Source organism: Physeter macrocephalus, chromosome 20 (genome assembly GCF_002837175.3).
Source record: "Physeter macrocephalus isolate SW-GA chromosome 20, ASM283717v5, whole genome shotgun sequence".
Lineage (NCBI taxonomy): Eukaryota > Metazoa > Chordata > Mammalia > Artiodactyla > Physeteridae > Physeter > Physeter macrocephalus.
The window spans coordinates 6,182,196-6,198,771 of record NC_041233.1 but is presented as its reverse complement, the minus strand read 5'-3'; the positions used below and the strand labels follow the sequence as shown (position 1 = coordinate 6,198,771).

Sequence of the window (16,576 nt, the reverse complement as noted above, 5' to 3'; positions counted from 1 at the left end):
TATAATATGTATTAATTTTTGTATGAACCAAATATTACACTGTAATTTCTAAAAAGGCAATGACTGTACAGATAGTACTAATAAAATTTTTTTTTTGCAGATTGAATTCTGAAGATTATTGCCCAAATTGTTAACCCTAACTAGCAAATGAGCCAAATCTATTTTAGTTCATGAATTGAGGTAATAGTATAATAAAATAACTAAACAGATTACGGTGTAAAACAAAGACCTACTGACTTTTCAAGTTAGTTTAATAATAGGACTGATTTTTAATTTCACTTAAATATCTAGAATTGTAGTTGATAGACATGTTAAAAACTGAGATCAGAAATTTCATGTTTTTAGCCTATACCTTTTCTCTTTTTGTGCAGTGTGTGCATGGATTCAAATGACGATACGAAAGCTGTTTTACTAGCACAGGTTGAATCACAGGAGAATATTTTCCTTCCAAGCAAATGGCAACATTTAGTACTCACCTACTTGCAGCAGCCCCAAGGGAAAAAGAATATCCATGGGAAGATCTCCATATGGGTCTCTGGACAGAGGTATGAAACATTTTTAGTAAATACTTATTAATGTCAGTTACAATTTTAATTATTCTGTTACAGCTTCTGAAACAGATTACAGAAAACTATAGGTAAAATTTTACTATATATTAACATAAGAGTCTGTCAAGTTAGATATTTTTTCCTATTTATCACTTTCAAACAAAATTAATTTCCCTTAGAAATAATTGTTGAAGATTAATATTTGGATTTGGGGAGCATGCAGGCATTCATGTAGAACGTATATTACATCAAGCAACTGAACCTATAATTTAGTCCATCAAGCCCACATGTTATAAAATGAATCCATAAGGAATTATTTAAATTAAGTGGCTAATAAAACTTAAAGCTAAATTAAATCAGAGTTTCAAAAGAAATTAGGATGACTAGAGAAAAATATAAGCTAATGTATCAGGTGATAGATTAAAATAGGGTCCTAGAAATATGCCAGGTGATAGATTTGGTTACAGTACTGTATGACTTTTACAAACCAGGAGAATTGTGAGTCAAATTAATAAGAAATGTTTTGTAGAATATCTTAATGTAAAATATAACACTAAGAGAACTATAAGGTATCTTGGAAATTGTAAGCATTGGAAAGTATTTTATTGAATGAAATAGCATGAAAGGGGATGCAGAATTGGAAACTAGTGTAACATGGGAAAGGACCAAGCTGGCTGGAAGGAACAGTCTAAGTTGAATAATGAGCAAGAAAAATGAGTGGGCATGGTGATACTGTGTGACAGCAGCTTTGAATCCAGGATGAGGAGTCTAGATTTAATCGAATGGTCTAAAATATTGCATACCTATTATGTTGCAGACCTTTTGCCAGGTGCATTATATACATGATCTTCCAATTCTCTCAAAAGTCCCTCGAAGTAGATTAGATCATAGAGATAAAATATACCCTTAGCACAAATTAACCTATTTTTTCTTTTTTCTTTTTTCTTTTTTTTTTTTTTTTTTGCTGTACGCGGGCCTCTCACTATTGTGGCCTCTTCCGTTGTGGAGCACAGGCTCCGGACGCGCAGGCTCAGCGGCCATGGCTCACGGGCCCAGCCGCTCCGCGGCATGTGGGATCTTCCCGGACCGGGGCACGAACCCGCGTCCCCTGCATCGGCAGGCGGACTCTCAACCACTGTGCCACCAGGGAAGCCCTAACCTATTTTTTCATTCATTTGTTCATCCAATACTTACTGAGGAATTATTATGTGCTGAGTACATGCTATATCAGGCTTGGGGGCTTGGTGAACAAGACAGACACGTTCCCTGCCTTTTGGGGCTTGCAGTCCCGTGAGGAAGCAGACAGCAAGCATACACAATTAAATGAGTGTGTACAAATCATGACAAGTACTGTGGGGATACCAATAACAGGTTTGCTACTTAAGGGAGGTACGTCAGGGGAGACCTATCTAGGAACAGTTTATTTAAGCTGAGACCTGAAGGAGATGGAGTTTTCCGTGAGCAGGAGGGAGGAAGAGTGAGTGGGCCAGGCAGAGGAAAGGGCCTGTGGGAACCCAGGGAAGGCTGTGTACCGGTCAGCGCTGCAGCGGCTGCAGGAGTTGATTGCTTACATCTGTCCAGCCTCAGGAAGGCAGGGGAAGGGGCTTGTGAACGGCTCTCGGGTAGCCAGTCCACAGTGTCTGCCACAGGAAACAGTTTATTCATTTTTTTAAAATACATGAAAATATGTCATTGAAGCTCAATTTCCATAGTCCAAATAAAATATTTTCTGAGAAGTTCTGTCTTCACAGCTGCCTAAGCCTGAATGGCAGCGGTATAGCCAATCACTGTTTGTTTCCAGAGCCTTGAGTTAGATTGGTTGGGATTGGGGCTGGGGCTGGGATAGAGTCTCCTGGACTCTCTCCTCCTCCTTTCTTGAGCTCTCAGCACACACCAGGCAGTGTAGTAAGCACTTGACATGGATGACCTCAATTAGTCCTCCTACCAGCATGATGAAAGAGGTGTACTTTACATGTGAGGCAGCTGAGACCCAGGGTAGGGCAAGGTAACTGACCCAAAGCCCTACCAGCAGTGAGGAGGGCGGCTGAAACGCAAACTGGACTCTGAGTCTGGATAGAGCCTGCTTTAAAACCCTGTGCTTTACTAACCTGACAGTGTTGTGGTGAATCAGGCCAGCTGACAGATATAGGAATCATAAACTAATCATTAGACATGTTCAGAGTGAGAGTCTAGATGTTCTCTGTGGCCAGTTCTGAAGTTATGAGTATAGTCACTTGATTCACATAGCACTAATTTTTACCCACCCACTTATTTCTTCATTACTTTGAGGGAATTTTTCCCCCTTTGGTACAAGATAATGATTTTATCTGTTAATAGAGCAGTGAGCAAGTGACCAAGGATGAATATATTATTCTGTTGATTTAAATTCGGCACTATCTTTATCACTCTCTGAACTAATAGAATAATTTCTACAAATAATACATTTCAAGATGTAATGACACTGAAAAAACCTATTAATATTTTCTATTAATTTTTATTTGATGAACAGCACACAAATATGGCAGGAATATATGGCACATAGTAGATAGTATGAATTATTTTAAGTGTTTGTTGAACTCATCTCGCATTGATCTTACAGATTTTCTTTACCCATAAAAACTGTATTGTCCTAATGCCAGTAGGTGGCAGTACTGTTTCAGTCACAGCCATTTAGTTGGTTCAAGAAAGATGCCTGTAGAGTAATAGAAGTTATCTCACTATAATGTTGTATGTCAATTATACCTCAGTAAAAAAAAGTTAGCTCACATCTTTCCTTTGTTAAAAATATTCCTATTAAAATAGTTAAATTTATATGTTAAGTATGAAACAGAAAGCCTTAGGGGAAAGTTTTTAAATAAATACATACCAAAATAGAATATCTCATTATTAGCTTATTCTAAGTCCTCTGTCTTATTCACAGACTTTGTCTTTATAAGCTACCTTCATTATCTTAATATGGAGGTTAAAACATTTCTAAAATGGGGGTAGAGCTTGGCACTCCGCCATTTCAACTAGAGGATGAAGTTCCCCCATCATGTGTGTCTCTCTAGGAGAAACCGTTAGGTTACCTCTTCCTACTCTGCCTTTTGTAAGGATTCCTGTGACCTTTATATGAAGAAAAGCAAGAGACTAATCAAAAGCTCGGTAATGATTTAGCACTGAAGAAACAGAAAATGCCAAAAAGCATTGGCGTTTTAGTGCCTTGTCAGAGCAAAACCTGAAGAAGTGATATTCTTTTTCTGATTAGTTTTTGAAGCCTTCATAGAGGATATGAGATTTTAGGAATTGTTTACTGAGATGGGAGACTTTCTGGTAAAATCAGGGGGAGGTGGTAGATTTATATCTTAAACCAGGAAGGTGAATATGCAGAAGTCAAGTGGCAAAGAAAGCTTGCAGCAAATGTCGGGTCATACTTCCCATGGCCTGGTGTAGGACCATCAGGCATCTCTTTTCTGCAAATCAGGGGGAGGTGGTAGATTTATATCTTAAACCAGGAAGGTGAATATGCAGAAGTCAAGTGGCAAAGAAAGCTTGCAGCAAATGTCGGGTCATACTTTCTTAAACCAGGAAGGTGAATATGCAGAAGTCAAGTGGCAAAGAAAGCTTGCAGCAAATGTCGGGTCATACTTCCCATGGCCTGGTGTAGGACCATCAGGCATCTCTTTTCTGCTCCCCTCCTTTGGGGGCTTGTGGACCAGCAGCACCTTGGACCAAAACACAAGAGAATCAGTCCTCCTCTCTGTCGCATCAGCAACTATCTGATACTGAACCAAGAAACTTGTTCAAGAATTTCCCGTTTTTAAACATTCATACTTTAAAAATCCCTAGTACTCACTGAAGTAACTGATTTAACTTTGTTTTTAATGTAGGAAGCCTGATGTTACTTTGGATTTTATGCTTCCAAGAAAAACAAGTTTGTCATCTGACAGCAATAAAACATTTTGCATGATTGGCCATTGTTTATCATCCCAGGAAGAATTTCTGCAATTGGCTGGCAAATGGGAACTGGGAAATTTACTTCTCTTCAATGGTATATTTTTCCCCTTCAAAGCATTTCCAGATTTTTCTTTCAGTTAACAAACATTAAACTAAGTTATTTATCCTGGATAAAGTATTAATCCCTGTTCCTTCACTTGTACTTAGTAAGTACTGTATTTCCTAGATTCCAAGATGCACTTTTAAAATATTTTAACATTTTTATAATCTAGGTGCTTCTTATAATTGATACATACATTTAATGTAGAGGTGTACATCCTACCCCCATACCCTCCCCGAAAGAGAAGCTTATATTAAATCAACTTTATAATCCTGGAAAATGCAGTGTTAGGACAGGTACACTTAGACTGGTTGTCTCTTTTATTTATAATTTTAGTATATTATATTTAAAAATACCACATTTTAGGGGAAAAAGAAATATGTGATTTTAAAAAACATATCACTAAACCTGGCACGTAATAGCATTCAGACAGTGTTTATTGAATAGATGGATGGATGGATGAAGGAATAAAGATCCACATGTTATTTTTAAAAGGAATTTACTGAGGTATAGTTTCCATTTACAAAAAAGAAAAAAAAAGAGGCAAAATGAAACCAAACCTGCTTTTAGCCTAAAGAGCAACTAGAAATTTCATGACTTCATTATACCAAGAGCTTTCAGTTAACTTTATATATGTATCTATATTAATTCATCTTACATCCAGCAGATAATCTTGCTGTAAATTATTTGCTCATTACACCAATTTGGAAATTGAGGCTTTATCAATTTTGTAAGATACAGTGAACAACTATAAGAATCTAGAAAAAAAAACCCTCTTGGTTTCTTGTTTTTTACGAAAAATTTTGGTTGGAGTATTTTAGGTAAATAACTTTATTTTTTTGCTATTCAGGAGCTAAGATTGGCTCACAGGAGGCATTTTATTTATATGCTTGTGGACCCAATCATACATCCATAATGCCATGTAAATATGGCAAGGCTGTGAATGACTACTCCAAATACATTAATAAAGAAATTTTGCGATGTGAACAGATCAGAGAACTTTTTATGACCAACAAAGATGTGGACATTGGTCTTCTAATTGTAAGTTTTCATTTTATAAGTTTTAACTTTGTAGTAACTGTTATGTATGTTTATTGAATGTGTCATTTGCTGGGAATTAGATTTTTAGAGTTTTTCTTTTCTGTTTCTCAATATTTTCTTTACTTAGAAATGTTTTTCTTTTTAACTGAAATACTTTGACCACCTCAGAATTCATTTTCAGGTTTCAAATTTTCATCTGCTTTTCCTTGGAACTGTATTTCTATACTAAGTATCAGTTTACTTTAGGTTATACCTATTAATCATTTGAGAAAAATGTTTATGATATAATGAAAATATAACACGTGTTAGCCTTAAAAGATTGCTTATTACCTTTCTTTCCCATACTTACAAATAAATACTAACTTTTATTTATATTAATTTTAATTACACATATTCAGATTTTAGAATATTTCTTTCTTTAATATCAATAACAACTAGGAATTTTGCTTTCAAATTATTGCTAACTCTGCTTATATGAGACTCTTGATTGCATTTTATACATTATTCTAATATTTTGTTATACTAATATATAGATTAGGAGCTTGTGATAGTTATTTTTCATTATAGCAGCTAGGAAGCTGACCCTTCATGGTCTTAGAAGATCTACTAAAAGCTGGTAGGCCTAGCCATGAAACTGTGTTCCTAGACATGAAACTGTGTTCCTCCTTCTCTTGCTTTCTTTTGAGAGGTACAATTATAGGTCAGAGATATTTCTTACTTGGAGACTACTACTTTGGGATATATTTTGTTGTTATTGTTGTTGTTAATGAGGCGTATATTTTACAATCAAAATATATTATATTTTAAAGCTGTAACATTTGACTAAAAGTAAAGGAGAAGTTCTAGTTCAGATATTTTGTAAAACATATGTAAGTCTTAAGTGGTGTTAAATATATATCTGTGGTAAAATAAATATAGAGTAGATACCTGTAGAATTTAACTGAAGATCTGGTATTAGGCATACGATCTTTTTCTCCCTAAGGAGTATTTTTAAATGGGGATTGGGGGCATTTTGGCTGTCCACTATTATTGAGTGGGGGCCAGGGATTTTAAGTATTCTACAGCGCATGGGCAGTGTCATACAACTAAGAATTAATCCCACCCCAAATGTGCTACCGTGGACCAAACATGCTTTAGTGAAATGATTCTCCAACCAGAATCACCCAGAGGACTTGCTAAAATGTAGATTGCTGGGCCAGAGCTTCGGGTTCTGTAGTAGATCTGAAGTGTGGTCCAAGAGTTTGCATTTTTAACAAATTCCCAGGAGATGCTGGTGCTCCTGGTTGGGGACCACACATTGAGTATCTCTGCTTTAGGAAGACGAAGGAGCTCATACAACAAATGTCTGTTCAAAACATAATTTTAACTCTCTAGTTCTTGGTTAATCCATTTGTTTGTACAAAAATTACATATTCTTTTTTTTTTTTTTTTTTTTGCGGTACGCGGCGCAGCGGCCATGGCTCACGGGCCCACCCGCTCCGCGGCACGTGGGATCCTCCCGGACCGGGGCACGAACCCGTGTCCCCTACATCGGCAGGCGGATTCTCAACCACTGCGCCACCAGGGAAGCCCAAAAATTACATATTCTTAATCCTTTTATTTTGCCCGAAAAGAATATAGGTTGTAAGTCATAAAATTCAACAGAAATTATCACAGATAAAAATTATACAGGTTTTATGTGAAAAGTCTTTTTTAGAAAGCAGATTTTTTAAGCCTGACTTCATTATTTTGGGGTTATGAGGTATGAGTGAGCGGTCAGGCAGAGATGGTGCCCTCCCGGCAAGGCATTGGTGTCAGGTGGGACATGTTTCAGGTAACTGGGCATTTTATCAGGTTTCTAATGAAAACTTCTACAGGTATACAATTTTGTTTCACCCAGCATAATCATATACAGTAGACTGTGTAGTCAGTTTAGTTAGTATGCATATATGCTAGGTGATGCCTGATGAAACTATACTTAAATCACCATGAGTTGAAAATGATCGAAGCCCAATGCCCCCCCACCCGCCCGGGCTTCTGTGAGAAGATCTTGAATCTACCTGATTTCCCTAAGCTTGAGCTCCTGCAGCTGCCTCCACGGACAGCACCTCAGAGTATATTTTGCATTTAAAATTTACCATCATTTTAAAAGTAGTTAATGGAATATTTGATAGATGGCCAGAATCTGATCAAAACTACCCTCTGCATGGGAGAAATATTGAAAGTTCCATTCAATTTCAGTTAGGTACGCTGATAGTGTGGAATTTTATTCTAGTAGAAAGAATGATCTAGTTTAGAGTCATGTTTAAATGAGTAGGCAGCCCATGAGCAAATTCAAGACCAAGATACATTTGAATACATTGAGCCAGAGTCTCCAACTCATAGGGTTGTAAAGATTGGTTAATATTTATAAATGCATAGAGCAGTGCCTGGCATGCAATGAGTGTGGTATGGGCTTGTTGTTATCAGTGATAATAGGTATAATTTCATGTTTGTTCTCAAAAGATCAAAGCTGGAATTTTTCTCAGCCTTGATGTGGTTTACACGTATTGATCACTGCTAAATGAAACTGATCTTTTCCTTTGTGGGGAGCTGTCTTGCTTCTCATGTCCATCTTTGTTTAGTGTAGTGTCTCTCTTTTTTAAAACAAAGAAAAAGATTTGTTGGTTGTCTTTTCACTTTGAAATATTCACTTGCTAGTTAATAACTTACTTTTTAAACTTTGTTTAGTTACGGAAGGAAAATATTTGTGTTTCAGGAAAATCTTTCAGTTGTGTATACCACTTACTGCCCTGCTCAGTACACCATCTATGAGCCAGTTATTAGACTTAAAGGTCAAATGAAAACCCAACTCTCGCAAAGACCCTTCAGCTCAAAAGAAGTTCACAGCATCTTGTTAGAACCTTATCATCTAAAGAATCTCCGGCCCACTGAATGTAAAACCCTTCAAGGCATTCTGCACGAGATTGGTGGAACTGGTATATTTGTCTTTCTCTTTGCTAGGGTAAGAATCACTGCTTATAATTTTATTTAAAGAGAAACTACCTCTTTATTATTGATACATTTTAGGCTTTCTTTTCAAATACAAATAAAGCTATATATCAACTATGTTAAACTTTTAAGATTAAAAAAGCACATATTGTTTAGAATGTCATCAAACTTTCTGCCACAGGTAATTTTTGATTAAAATTTCTTTTTAATTTATGAGGATTTTAGAAGTTTCCTATTATCCAGAAATGCAATTAGAACAATTAAGTGTTAAATGTACAAGATTTTAAATTGCCAATGAGAAAAAAGAAAAGCATACCATTGTAAAAATATAGAAGAAATGTATTCCTTAAAATAATGTTTGTGGGGGCTTCCCTGGTGGCACAGTGGTTGAGAGTCCGCCTGCCGATGCAGGGGACGCGGGTTCGTGCCCCGGTCTGGGAAGATCCCACATGCCGCAGAGCGGCTAAGCCCGTGAGCCATGGCCACTGAGCCTGCGCGTCCGGAGCCTGTGCTCCGCAACGGGAGAGGCCACAACAGTGAGAGGCCCGCGTACTGCAAAAAAAAATAATAATAATAATGTTTGTGAAACTTGTTCTTTCCTTGAAGCTTCCAGATGCATGGGGGAAAAAAAGGTCAAATAAGTACAAAAATAATTTGTTCGTGTTTGAAGTTTATTTAAAGCAAAGGAGAAATACAGGAATTTTGACTCTTGCCATAGGTACTGTTTTAGAGAAACAAGTTTATTTATCTGTTCTATTTAGTCATCTGAGGGCCAGCACACGATATCTCTCCTGATGCAGAGTAGGCAGTCAATAGTGTATGTGACTGTTTCAGGGATTGGTAAAATCCAAATGGGGGTACAAACGGTCTCTCTTCAGTACAAATCATTTCTACTTCCTTGTGGTCCATATCCTTGTTTAATTAAAGCTGCCCTGATCTTTTTTCATCCTCAAAATTTTCTCCTTAAGTATAACTTCTGCAACATTATCATACTGTCTCCCTAACCGGCCTTCTTTCTTTTAACCTTTTGATTAATTTTGCAAAAAGAGACATATCAGTGTTTGTTGTTATTGTTTTTATAAATTGTTACTGTTATTGTTACTGTTTTTATAAATATTTGTTTGTTTAGCATTTGATCCACCATAATCTAAGCTGTCTGTCTTTCCTCCTTTTCCTTTTTCAAACTTTTTTTTTGCATCTAGTACCTAGTGTTTTAAAATTAAAAGCTTTTCATTTAACTTATCAGCATTTTGTTATCCACTTTTATAGCTTTGTATAATTTCAAAACGGTTTTTCCTCTTTCATCAAGTTATTGAATATAATTTTGTTATGTTTACTGTTACACAGTGACTAGATCCTAGAGAAAATGGTTAACTTTTTATCTTGCAAATATATAGGATCTTGCCAATAAGACTTTTAAAGTATATTTTTACACTTAAAACTTAGAAAGTTTGTTCAGTATCCATCCTTTCCTACAAAAATAAAATTCAGTCTCCTTAAAATCCTTACACGTGGGACTTCCCTGGTGGCGCAGTGGTTAAGAATCCACCTGCCAGTGCAGGGGACAGGGGTTCGATCCCTGGTCCGGGAAGATCCCACATGCCGCAGAGCAACTAAGCCCGTGCGCCGCAACTACTGAGCCTGCGCTCTAGAGCCCGCGAGCCACAACTACTGAAGCCCAAGTGCCTAGAGCCCCTGCTCCGCAACAAGACAAGCCACCGCAATGAGAAGCCCGTGCACCGCAACAAAGAGTAACCCCTGCTCGCTGCAACTAGAGAAAGCCTGTGCACAGCAATGAAGACCCAACGCAGCCCAAAATAAATTTTTAAAAAATCCTTACACGTATAGCCTGCCTTTTGAGCCTAATGTCCACCATCCAACCAAATAGGCAATCTGCATTCTCCTAGATGTACCGTGAACTTCCAGTCTTCTCCTCTCTCCTGACTGTGGCCCACCCCAGCCACCCATTTATCCCTGCTTCCCAGGGTTTTGCTCTCTCTCCAGGCCACCTTCTCCATGTAGGCTTCCCTGTCCTGGTGCAGAGTGGAGTCAGAAGTAGTTTCTGTGCTCTCGTGCATTCACAGTGTCTCACTCTTCTTTGCCTTTTATCATCATAATAAGGTGTGTGTTTCTTCCATATAGTAGTTTCCAGAAAGCACTGGGGGAATCGAAGTACAAGTCACAATTCATAGTTTCTATACCTACATCTTATCATTTGACACCCATTGGAGGCAGGTAGCACGCCTATTACTTCTTCATCTCCCACAGCACAGAACACAGATCCTGTTTGTTGAGTGACTAATCATCAAAAATTTGAGGCATTTTGCTGACATTTCAGACCACTAATAAAATGCTACTGAATTCTAAGGTTATCAGTGTTATTTTAGTCAATTTATAGAATATTTAAGAAACAAATGAACATGAATTTATGGGGGTGTTTTTGCACTATGTATTCATTTTTTAACATCTTTATTGTAGTATAATTGCATTACAATGTTGTGTTAGTTTCTGCTATATAACAAAGTGAATCAGCTATACATATATCCCCATATCTCTTCCCTCTTGCGTCTCCCTCCCACCCTCCCTGTCCCACCCTTCTAGGTGGTCACAAAGCACCGAGCTGATCTCCCTGTGCTATGCGGCTGCTTCCCCCTAGCCATCTGTTTTACATTTGGTAGTGTATATATGTCCATGCCACTCTCTCACTTCGTCCCAGCTTACTTTTTTTTTTTTTTAGGTTCCATATATATGTGTTAGCATACGGTATTTGTTTTTCTCTTTCTGACTTACTTCACTCTGTACGACAGACTTTGGGTCCATCCACCTCACTACAAATAACTCAAATTTCATTTCTTTTTATGGCTGAGTAATATTCCACTGTATATATGTGCCACATCTTCTTTATCCATTCATCTGTCAATGGACACTTAGGTTACTTTCATGTCCTGGCTATTGTAAATAGTGCTGCAGTGAACATGGTGGTACAGGACTCTTTTTGAATTATGGTTCTCTCAGGTTATTTGCCCAGTAGTGGGATTGCTGGGTCGTATGGTACTTCTATTTTTAGTTTTTTAAGGAACCTCCATACTGTTCTCCATAGTGGCTGTATCAGTTTATCAATTTACATTCCCACCAACAGTGCAAGAGGGTTCCCTTTTCTCCACATCCTCTCCAGCATTTATTGTTTGTAGGTTTTTTGATGATGGCCAGTCTGACTGGTGTGAGGTGAGAATTTATGTTTTTTAGTTTTGTTTCTTTACAATTCTTAAGTAATTACACAGTGTCAACAATAAAAAAATAAGCTTTCAAATGAAACTAATGGGTTGATATTACATAATGGAAGATAACCACACATGTTAAATTTTTAATCTCAACAAATTAGAAAAAATATATCTACTTTTTTTTTAGGTTGTGGAACTCAGTATCTATGAAGAAACTCAAGCATTAGCACTGAGAATTATACTCTCATTAATTAAATACAACCAACAGAGAATACATGAATTAGAAAATTGTAATGGACTTTCCATGATTCATCAGGTGTTGATCAAACAAAAATGCATTGTGGGCTTTCACATTTTGAAGGTAGGTTCTCATAAAACTTATTCTCAGAGTTTCATATGCAGTAATACCTCTTCATTAAAGTCTTCCAATAATAGAGTTTTGTGTTTCAGTTATTCCTGAAGAAAATGAAGGAAACTCAATATATTTAATCAAAGTAAGGCTCTTCTGGGTTTTTCATCATTTAAATAATTACATTTTAATTGCCTTTAAAACATTTTAGAAGAATAAAAGAAAAAAATTAAGATTTTTAGATTTGATTAGCCAGTGATGTCTCCTTGGCTGGCCCCTCATTCTGTAGACTAGTGAAAGTGAAACCCACAGAGAGACTGCTGTTTGCTTCAGCTCCCACAGTTATGGAAGAGAACCTAGTTCTCCAGACACCTAGTGCTGTGCCGTTCCCGTTAGGCAATGCTGCTATGGAGTTAGCATCTTAAAGCCTTATGAGCTTTTATTGTGATCCAGCTGTCATCATATATTTAAGTACCTTTCTAACTAAAAGCATTTGGTAACATTGTGAAAGTATTTCTCTCTGAGGGTACTAGTACTAAGGCAAAAGACCATGCCTCTTCCCATGCCCCCAAACCCCAACTCTTGAAACTGTCAAGATCCATACATTTGTGGCATGAATGCTTCTTGGAAAAAATTTAAAACCCAACAGATTCATTGAATTTAAAAAATAGGATGTGGTTTCTTTTACCCCATATTTGAAACTGAATAGTCATTTATAAATATTTGAAATTTGGGGGTTTTCGCATTACTTGAATTGTTTTACAAAACAATTTAAAGATACGTGGTGAAATGTTGAGTTATTCAGTAGTTTTCCTTTGAATTTAATGTTATGACTGCTAAGATTGAAAGCTTAATATTTCTGTTGAATTTTTGGATTAACTGATTGTTGATGCATCTTGTATTAATGTTATTTTTCCATAGACCCTTCTTGAAGGTTGCTGTGGTGAAGATATTATTCATATCAATGAGAATGGAGAATTTAAGTTGGATGCCGAGTCTAATGCTATAATCCAGGATGTTAAACTGCTAGAGGAGCTATTGCTAGACTGGAGGATATGGAATAAAGCAGAGGCATGTACTATTTTTGTGGTTAAAAAAAAACACTTGTGAATTTACCCTCAACAATTTTTACGTGTACAGTACAGTATTAACTGTATACACTTTGTTGTATGGCACTTCTCTAGAACTTTTTCATCTTGTTTGACTGAAACTCTACGCATTGGACAACAACTCCCCATTTCCCCTGCCCTCAGTCCCTGGCAACCACCATTTTACATTCTGTTTCTATGAGTCTGATTACATTAGTTACTTAATATAAGTGGAATCATTCAGTGTTTGTCTTTTTGTGATTGGCTTATTTGACTTTGCATTATGTCCTCAAGGTTCATCTGTGTTGTAGCATATGACAAGATTTTTTTAAGATGGAATAATATCCCATTGTATGTGTATCCCACATTTTCTTTATCTGTTCATCTGTCACACACACTTAGCTTGCTTCCACATGTTGGCCATTGTGAATTATGTTGCAGTGAACATGGATGTGCAGAGGTCTCTCTGAGATCCTGTTTTCAATTATTTTAGATATGTATGCAGAAGTAAGATTGCTGAATCATATAGTAGTTCTATTTTTATTTTTTTTTTCGGTACGCGGGCCTCTCACTGTTGTGGCCTCTCCCGTTGCGGAGCACAGGCTCCAGACGCGCAGGCTCAGCGGCCATGACTCACGGGCCTAGTCGCTCTGTGGCATGTGGGATCTTCCCGGACCGGGGCACGAACCGGTGTCCCCTGCATCGGCAGGCGGACTCTCAACCACTGTGCCACCAGGGAAGCCCAGTAGTTCTATTTTTAACTTTTTGGGGAACCTCCATACTATTTTCTGTAAGAGAAGCACCATTTTACAATCCTACCAACAATGTGCAAGTGATCCAATTTTTTTACATTCTCACCAAACAGTTGTTATTTTTTGATAGTGCCTATTCTATAGGGTATGAGGTAATAGTTTGTTGTGGTTTTGATTTGCATTTATTTTCCTGGTGATTAGTGATGATAAGCATCTTTTCATATACTTATTGGCCCTTTGTATATCTTCTTTGAAGAGATGTCCGTTCAAGTCCTTTGACCATTTTTTAACTGGGTTATTTGATTTTTTGTTAATGAGTTATAGGGGTTCTTTATATATTCTGCATATTAATCCTTATCTCATTTATGGTTTGCAAATATTTTCTCCCATTCTGTAGGTTGCCTTTTCACTCTGTTGATGGTTTCCTTTGGTGCACAAAAAGGCATTTACTTTTAAATATTCATCCAATCATTCTTTTGGAGAACAGAACAAATTTACCACTTCAACGTAATGTTAATTGTAGATGGAAATCTGGAGATTAATTTCTGTGCAAGGTTTTAGACAGCCATGGATAATGCTGATCTGGAGGGTCAGGATCAGAGCTTGGGCTGCTGGTAGTAGCTAGAGCAGTACTCGGCTGGAGAACATTTGAATCAATTGGAGACTTGCATAAACTCTGAAAGGGGTCCTGCTAAGAGTGTGGAGAGTAGAGTCAAGGAGAGGGAAATAGACACACTTCTGAGTAAGGGAGCCACGTTACCCAGAAGTCATAGAGCTGTATCAGTATACAGGGCAAGGCTATGAAGTCTTGGCTTCATGATAGGCATAAGCTAAGGAACATGCTTTGATCTTAGGTCTAGGCAAAGCATGTCAACAGCTGGATGGATCAGGTAGTCTTCACAAGGACCCAGCCAGGGAATGAATATAGGGCTGTTTCCTTTCTGCCTTAGTTATAAGCATAGTCTTCATGGTGTGGCTCATAGAGCCTCCTTAGTTCTAGTGTAGACTGTAGATTGTCCAGAGTTATTTAGCGTATAACAATAGTATCATCAGACGTAATTAAAGACCAATTCAAAGTGTGTACCTTTAGAATTTTTAAAAATTTGGTTACTTCCAAATCTGGCAACAGCCCCTCCAGATTTACTCACTATCAATAATGAGCTAGGAAGCTGAAGGAAACACTTCTCATCTGTCATTAACAAAAACAAATTTTGACCAAACATGCTAGAGGAAAGACAGAATTATTTTTCTGTTCTTTCTATATAAAATTATATTACAAAATTATTGTTATATGAAGAAGCAGTCAAAGAATATGCTCCTGCAAAACACAGGGGGAAAGTATTACAGAGCTGTGTCAGGCGGCTAACTATTGCTTTTTCTGGATTTTATGGTACTGTCAGTTTTTAAAACTTTCTATTTTGTTGTGATTTCTCATTCTGAATAAATACTTTCAGAATTTAAAAAATCCATATGTATATATGTATACACACACACACATATATATGTATAAAAATACACTTAATGTTTCAGGGAGAGAAAGCAAATGAACATAGTGATAGTAAATACAAACAAGTTGGATCAAAGGCAGTATAAATATAAACATGCAATAAAGAAATAGCTCAATTGTAGATTGGAAGATCAAATCTTAACTAAAAATTGGACAGCTATTTTAGTATTTCAAAAGAGGATGCTAATTTGAGCATTAAAAAACAGTGTGATTAAAAAACAAAACATTTCTTGTTGAATTCAAAAGTGATATACACAAATACTTCTATGGGTTTGAAATAAGATTTTCTTTCCTAATTATTTTTTTAGCTGAGTTGTTTTGTTTTTGTTGCTGGTTGTCTGTTTGCTTTGGCACTGCTCTATTTTAGTACTATTTTTCAGGCCTGAATCAAGTTTTTATACTTGGCCTGCCTCGTCTTCCAGTTTTCATATGTCTTTTTCTCTCAGGGCACCTTGGCCCTGTCTTATAAAGAGAGAGGCCTTCGTTAGAATAGTATGATTAAGTCTATCAATTCCTTAGCCTTTTCATTATTCATTTCCATCGATGATGGCAGGAAAAACAGCAAGACCTGCAACCCAAGGCAGTTAATTTTGCTTTTTGGTAATGACTTTGTTGAAAGGTTATTTGGGCTAATAAAATGAGGTGAAGATTATCTTTCAGTAGTAGTTATCTATGTAAGATTCCTTTTTCTCTATTACTGTGGATAATTTAAGATTGATTCAGTATGGGAGAAGCATTGTAAAGCACCTCAAAAGGATGCTAACTACTGTTTGAAACTGCACACTTAGTAATTGTGCAGAGAATTATATTATTTGGACTTAAAAGTAAATTAATCCAAAATGCAGAAATTCTACATTGTCTAACTTTTTTCAATTTAGTACATCTTGTTCTAAAATTATTTGATTAAATGCTGCATTACAGAAATTAGCATTGAAATCTGTACTTTTTTTTTTTTTTTTTTTTTTTGTGGTACGCTGGCCTCTTACTGTTGTGGCCTCTCCCGTTGCGGAGCACAGGCTCCGGACGCACAGGCTCAGCGGCCATGGCTCACGGGCCTAGCCGCT

General features: G+C 36.9%; 1 protein-coding gene across 1 annotated transcript in view; it reads left to right on the top strand.

Moving 5' to 3' along the window:
• LYST (lysosomal trafficking regulator) overlaps positions 1 to 16,576 on the top strand; it is a 166,695-nt gene that overhangs the window by 52,604 nt on the left and 97,515 nt on the right. The window contains exons 13-18 of the mRNA XM_055080822.1: positions 372 to 545; positions 4,418 to 4,578; positions 5,435 to 5,625; positions 8,363 to 8,608; positions 12,004 to 12,177; positions 13,087 to 13,236. Coding sequence (XP_054936797.1) covers positions 372 to 545; positions 4,418 to 4,578; positions 5,435 to 5,625; positions 8,363 to 8,608; positions 12,004 to 12,177; positions 13,087 to 13,236 — 1,096 coding nt within the window. The remainder of the gene's footprint in view (positions 1 to 371; positions 546 to 4,417; positions 4,579 to 5,434; positions 5,626 to 8,362; positions 8,609 to 12,003; positions 12,178 to 13,086; positions 13,237 to 16,576) is intronic.